Genomic DNA, 7,500 nt, shown 5'->3' with positions numbered 1-7,500 from the left:
GTACTAAAGTATTGGTATCAAAATGTACTTAAAGTACCCAAAGTAAAAGTACTAAATATTTGAAAATAGCAGATCTACAAGCTCACAACGCGTCGCAATGCGACGCGTTGTGAGCTTGTAGATCGGCTATTTTCAAATAGCCTATGTATAAAATAGGGCTAAAGTGGTTAATGTGTGTTTTATAATGTAATAATGTATATCTACAAAGTAACTAGTAACTAAAGTCTTCCAATAATTGTAGTGGAGTAAAACTACAATATTTGCCTCTGAGATGTAGTGGAGTAGAAGTAAAAGTATTGTAAATTGGAAATATTCAAGTAAAGTACAAATACCTCAAAATTGTACTCAAGTACAGTACTTAAGTAAATGTACTTAGTTACTTTCCACCACTGTGTTCATATGTAAAAAATAAAACTATGTAAGTTGTATATATTATGGTGTAAGTCACCAGATTCATCGTGATGTGATACCATATTGATAGACGTTTGATATTTGCCAACATCACAAATTATGTCACAATACGATAACAAGTGAGTCTGTCTGTCTGTCTGTCTGTCTGTCTGTCTGTCTGTCTGTCTATCAATTTATTAAATAGCATACATTTAGTGTGTGTGTGTGTGTGTGTGTGTGTGTGTGTGTGTGTGTGTGTGTGTGTGTGTGTGTGTGTGTGTGTGTGTGTGTGTGTGTGTGTGTGTGTGTGTGTGTGTGTGTGTGTGTATAGTGTAGTGTGTGTGTAGTGTGTAACCTGTGTTGACAGCAGGAGGTTGCAGTGTGTATCCAGTGAGCTGACACCATCCTACAGGGTAGAGGTCAGAGGACTCACAGTCCACCCACTGGTCGTACTCGTCGGCCCAGCCGTCAAAGTGGATGCGCAGCAGCCGGTGGACGATGCGCGTCACCGTGGCGACGCACACCAGCCTGGGCTCCATCAGGTCCACGGCCTCCAGCTTCATGCCCTGACTGAAGCCGTGGTTAGGGACCTCCTACAGACAGACAGACAGACAGACAGACAGACTGTCTATAAAAGTGGTTCTCAAAATGTATTTTTGTTCGTTCATTTGTCTGTTTCTTTTCTTGTCACTGTAATGTCCAATAATATGAACTTGTAGATCTGATATTTTTGAATAGCCAACATTTAAATGGATAAAATGATTGCGACCGTAGGTCGCATTTACTATAGAAACCTGCTCCAGGTGTCCGTCCGTCCCTCCGTCACACACGTCCCGTCACACTTTTGCCCTGCTCATATCTCCGCACCCGTTGCCCCGATCCATGCCAGAGTTTGCACACACACTCCTTACCTGCCAAACTACACCCTCCAAGGACCCCCGGAGCTCCAGGGACCCCCAGCTGCCTCGGGGACCCCCAAGTGTAAAAAATCAGCACGTCACACTTTTGCCCTGCTCATATCTCCGCACCCCTTGCCCCGATCCATGCCAGATTTTGCACACACACTCCTTACCTGCCAAACTACACCCTCCAAGGACCCCCGGAGCTCCAGGGACCCCCAGCTGCCTCGGGGACCCCCAAGTGTAAAAAATGAGCACATGTGGACAAATTACCAAATGACCACCCCAACGGGGCTGCTCACGGGGCATTCCCGGGGACCACCCACTCCTGGTGCTCCAGAACGGATGCAAAAGTGGTGGCGCCCCCAGTGGAGGACCCCCTGCCACTGCAGCTCACATAAAATGCCGTAACTCGGGCTAGGAGCGTCCGGGAGAGCCGCGGCCGGTACCTATTCGTCCGCCAAGGCAACGCGGACACCCCACCCCTAATTTCTCACATGGCCCTCTTCTAGCGCCACCTTCAGGCCGCTTTTCACAACACATTTTTGCCCACTACTCCTACAGTTTTGCCCCTAAAAACACGCAAATTGCTACACACTACACAGTATGTGTACACTCATGTCATCAACATGCCTGCCACCACATTTCTTAGACCACCAAACAAAACTATACATTGCCCACACAACTAGGAACCAATCGCCGTTACAGCCCTCTTCTGTATACATGTGACCTACGGTCGCTTATCTCCCGATTAGGGAGTCTTACTGGTTGTAGTGCTATATTAACTACTTTTGCTGACCCCCCTGGTCTAGAAGGAACAAAGAAAAGTCCAATATGTTTATTATTTTTTACAAAGTACCTTCCCCACTGAAAACACAATCTCTTGACCGTCAGAATGTTAAAGCTACAATCCGTACATTCTATCCCATCCCGATGGAGAGGTAATAGCAACGATACCCGAATCATGACAAAAATGGCGACTTAATGAGTGCACCAGCACTTTATTTAAGCGTGTGTGTGTGTGTGTGTGTGTGTGTGTGTGTGTGTGTGTGTGTGTGTGTGTGTGTGTGTGTGTGTGTGTGTGTGTGGGTGGGTGGGTGGGTGTGGGTGTGTGTGCGTGTGCGTGCAATGCATGCGCGTGTGTGTGCTTACCTTGTTGAAGAGGTTAACAGGTGCAGCTACAGAGCTGGTCTCTCTCAGGTAGTCAAACCATCTGAATGGCAGATTGGTGTAACCTGGTGGAGAGACAGGATATCAGGGTGACTTACTGCCCCTTACTGCTGCTATTATCAATCAATACCACCACCACCACCAGTACTACTACTACCAGTGTGGCCACATTTCGTGAGAGAAATAAGGCACCAGGTCTATGAAAACAACCACAAAAGAAGCGAATATAGGCCACATGAGCCTATATATATATTGGCCATTTGAAAATAGCCGATCTACAAGCTTACAGCGCGTCGCATCTGCTATTTTCAGATGGGGGGGGTCTGCGGACAATAAAATATATGTATATGAGAACCACTAGTTTAAACAATAAGACAAAACATTTGAAAAACAAGCCACAAAAAAAAAGCAACCCGCAACTACCAATTGACCTACAAGCCCACAGTCGCTTATAATAAGACGATATGGCGACACTACTACAGTAGTAGTAAGGACTACTACTACTACTAGTAGGGCTGTCACGACATGACATTTTACGTGACGATTAATTGTCAGACAAATAATTGTGAATTACGATTTGATTTTGTTTTTGTCATTGAACACTGGAACATATGAACAAAAATTACATTTCTGTTTGGCTTTTAGGCTTTGAAGTTACACAGGGCAGATATAACAAATAGCCTAAATATACTAGGAAATGAATGACATATTTAATTTACTTTAACATTAACAGTTGAAAAGGTGAGGCGTTATAGTGACTCACCTTTAACATTTATATAGGCTGCGTGAGTTAAGTTGGGTGGCATATAGACCAACTTATTATTATCCTACAATTTAGTGTAAATAAACGAGACTAAAAAGCGTCACAATTACTTCAGGGTAAACTTTTAGTGATGCCTCATCCATTCATTGGAAAATCAACCAGAAGAGAAAGGGGGAAATAATAACTGTGTGAAAGGCAGCCACGAACAGAAGGGTGTTTTAAACAGAAGGGTGTTTTATTTTCTTAATTTTTTATCCCACGATTTTGCAACCCTTTTTTCACCCAGTGCCAATTGTCCAAGTGATCCTGGGCACTGCACTCCCCCTGCCAGCCTAGGGAGCCCAGAGCCGAGCTCATGCCTCCTTCAATGCATGAGAGCCAACTGACCTTCTTATCACCTGACAGGGGGGAGTTTCCCCGGTAGGACGTAGCGCGTGGAAGGAACACGTTATTCCAACCAGTTCCTTTCCCCTCCATCAGGCGCCCCGGCTATCAAGGGGGACGCGTTATAGTGACCAGGATTACTGCATGTTTTTGTGAGGGTACCTACCCTAGGAGACACGGGGAGAACATGCAAACTCCACACAGAGAAGCCCTTTCACCAACCCCACCTAGGGTATGGGCGTTGATGACGCGGAGGAGAAGAGCGTCCCGCAGCGTCCCCGGCGGGAATCGAACCCAGGACCAAGGAAGGGTGTTTTAAAAGGTGATCTAAAAGAGCTATGAGTGGCGGCCGACCTGCAGTTTATATGATATAAATATAAATATAAAGATTATGTCTTGATATAACCGCAGTAGTGTGTATGTTCTCATAGCAAACAGCATCCCTGTCAAACATTCTGTCACTCGCGGGAATACGAGCCAATGGGGCGCAGCCTCTGACCCTTTTGCAGCGTTATTTGAAAGACGCCACCATGCCGTGTTGTGAGCTTGTAGATCTGCTATTTCCACTATGTGTGAAAATATACAAACATTTTTCAACATGGAAACGATTATGACGATTATCTTAGATAATTGCTATTATCTCAAATGATTGCGATTAGGCAATTATGTAATAATTGTGACAGACCTATTACTAGCAATAACAACAACAACAATAGCATGCTGTTACCTCTGGGGGGCGTCAGTTCAATACTGTTAATCTCACAGAAGCCAGCGGGGAAGATGGAGGGAGAGGTGGAGTGATGACAGAACCAATCAGAGCCATCGGCAGCCTCCGACCCGTCAATACCGATCATCAGATACCCGTCTGCTAGGACCTGGAGAGAGTCATCACTTTATATACTAGATATCCATCTGCGAGGACCTGGAGAGAGTCATCACTTTATATACAAGATATCAGTCTGCTAGGACCTGGAGAGAGTCATCGCTTTATATACTAGATATCCGTCTGCTAGGACCTGGAGAGAGTCATCACTTTATATTCTCGATATCCGTCTGCTAGGACCTGGACAGGCCGCTTTATATACTAGCAAAGTACATTGTTGCTGTCGGGCAGAAACCTCTTATCTCCATATTTTAACTTGTTGTGTTTTTTCGTAACTTTAATGGCCTAGTTGATCATACTACAGTGTCACACAAAAGCATCAAAAGTAGCAGATCCACAAGCTCAAAACGCGGCGCGAAGCGACGCGTTTTGAGCTTGTAGATCTGCTACTTTTGCTGTTTTCTAATTTGAATCCTGAAAAGTAACAGTTTTGGACATAATATGATGTTTGCAGGGTATCAAAGCTCCTGACTATACACTAGTCCTGTTTCTCTAGTACAGGGTATCAAAGCTCCTTTACCTTCCTGGCTATACACTAGTCCTGTTCCTATAGTACAGGGTATCAACGCTCCTTTACCTTCCTGACTGTGGCCACACAGATAGCAGACAGGTTGAGGGCGTCGATGGCTTCCAGCTTCATTCCATCTTTAAACCATGGATCACTCTGGTCGACCTCCTTCACCTGATGACGCAACGTTCAAATAAAACCAGATGAAAACATAGGAGATTAGATCATTCCCCAAGGAGGTCCATTCATTTGCCATAGCAGATCAAACCCAAACAGAACATTGACAAAAGGTACAGTATGAAGAGTAGAAATGAGCAGGATAAGACAGAGACATGCAGGCTGACAGACAGACAGACAGGCGAGGTACAGTAGGTAGGTGACAGTCCAACTTAAGACAAGCAGGAAGACAGACAGACAGAGAGGTTCGAGGCCGTCTTCACCTTGACAAACAGCTGTCCAGGGGCGTCGGCCTGTCCTTCCAGCTTCTTTGTAACATCTGGAACAGACACAAATGCACGGGTGTCATTAGTTTACATTAGATCATCTATCTAGATTAAGCTAAATTAAATCTCATGTTTTGTTAGGTCAAGTCCTTATATGTGATTTGTGTTTCCTAAACAGTTAGCACAATATGTAGAATTATGATGTATATCCAAGACCATTAGGGTTTTTGGGAGCTTGTAGATATAGGCTATTTTCGGTGCACGACACGATTCCACTGAAGACTCCAAATGACTGAAATCATTCGTGACGACTGAGCACTTTAATCCATGTATGTAACAAACCGGATCGTTTGAAGCGGTGTCCAATGGAGCGGGACCAGCCGATGTTGTGGATCAGTGGACTGTACATGTGACACCAGAAGTCATCTGTACCGTCTTCACACTCCTCATACACCAGCCTCAGACGCCCACCAATCACCTGCCAACGCACGCACATAAACACACACACACACACACACACACACACACACACACACACACACACACACACACACACACACACACACACACACACACACACACACACACACACACACACACACACACACACACACACACACACACACACACACACAGTTTCGAACTCAGTCAAATGATCCCTTATCTCTCAAGACAGATTCAGATTTTTTATTTTATTTTTTATGCCGGTGGGTTCACAGATTGGTCCATCTGCATACAGTATTACACTCTCTGAGTTAAAGCGGCACTAATATGTAACTTTTTTTTAATGAATAAAATGTAATTGTGTCCAATCTGTATGGTAGAGTATGTAAATACAATATAATACAATTGGTGTGGTTGTATTTAGTCTCTCTGCTCTTCTATTGAGATTTAGATCAAAGTGTCAAAGGTCATGTCTCACCTAGACACAGTATTGCGGCTGGATCTGTTCAAAAGGCCGCGAGGAGCTAAACATGGAGGTTTAAGAGACACTGTATGACACGCACGCACAAACTAATTCAGGTCCACTCCAATCCTTGTGTTTGACCATTTATTTTCCAAAACACGTTAACACTTCCCAGCAAACTATCATAACTAAACGTGGATGTTTCTGTGTTAAGGTGCGTTTACTACGGTCAACAGAAATCATCGGCTCCCACGCTCACCCCCTCTCTATCCAAACTCCCACACTATAGTGCCCAGGCGAACGCCATGATTTATTACAGGCCCTAATATAGGGTGCGTTCGGAAATGCGCACCGGGAGCGCACTCACGTATCAGTTTGCATTGGCCAGTGCGCTCAGTGCTATATATATATCCGAACGCACCGCTAATGAGTTTAGTGTGAGCTCTCACCTGCTCTACCAGAGCCACCCGCGTCCGACACAGGTGAGTCTTATCAACCACCTCCACCCTCATCAGCTTCTTAAAGGGATACTGCATACTCTCCTGTACCTGGAGGGGACAATAAATAGAAGCAAAGTTATCGTCTCTGTCGGGTGGAAACCTCATACGTCCAAAACTGTTACTTGTTCAGGATTCAAATTCCAAAAACAGCAAAAGTAGCAGATCTACAAGCTCAAAATCTTCGCGGCGAGCTTCGAGCTTGCGGATCTGCTACTTTTGATGCTTTTTTGTGCGACGTTGTAATTAGGGCAGGGGTCCTCAGAGTTACTACAGGGGGGCCGCCAAATCCCCCTGTAAATGATATGATTTTTGTTTTACATTAACCACTTCATCAACCCTAGCATCCCTTTTCTGAGGAGAACTTTAGTCAAAAATAGCAGATCTACAAGGTCACGGCTATTTTTGGCAAAGAGATGTGTAGAGGGAAAAAAGAGCAGACCAATTTAAAAAAAAAAGTTTAATCTGAAATTTTATACAATATAGAGGGGGTCCCTGCTTCATCTCTTTCTCAGCTAGGGGGTCCTTGGCCTGAAAAACATTGAAGACCCCCTGAAGTAGGGCATTCATTTACAAAAAAAAAACACCAAAAGGTTATGTAGAATATGGACTATTATTGTGTGTCTGCCTGCACGTGTGCGTGCGTGTATGCGTTG

The 7,500-nt window shown here is 44.6% G+C and overlaps 1 protein-coding gene across 1 annotated transcript in view; it reads right to left on the bottom strand.

The window, feature by feature from the left end:
- The window catches only part of LOC311055487 (MBT domain-containing protein 1-like), a 23,341-nt gene that overhangs the window by 1,603 nt on the left and 14,238 nt on the right, over positions 1-7,500 (bottom strand). The window contains exons 9-15 of the mRNA XM_084071682.1: positions 6,797-6,895; positions 5,783-5,918; positions 5,438-5,493; positions 5,067-5,171; positions 4,334-4,481; positions 2,442-2,524; positions 746-983 (exon numbers count right to left, since the gene is read on the bottom strand). Of these exons, the coding sequence (XP_083927808.1) occupies positions 746-983; positions 2,442-2,524; positions 4,334-4,481; positions 5,067-5,171; positions 5,438-5,493; positions 5,783-5,918; positions 6,797-6,895 (865 nt within the window). The remainder of the gene's footprint in view (positions 1-745; positions 984-2,441; positions 2,525-4,333; positions 4,482-5,066; positions 5,172-5,437; positions 5,494-5,782; positions 5,919-6,796; positions 6,896-7,500) is intronic.

Source organism: Gymnoscopelus microlampas (assembly GCF_963454915.1).
Source record: "Gymnoscopelus microlampas genome assembly, chromosome: 11".
NCBI lineage: Eukaryota > Metazoa > Chordata > Actinopteri > Myctophiformes > Myctophidae > Gymnoscopelus > Gymnoscopelus microlampas.
Note: the sequence above shows the minus strand (reverse complement) of the source record. Positions and strands in the feature narration are given on the sequence as shown.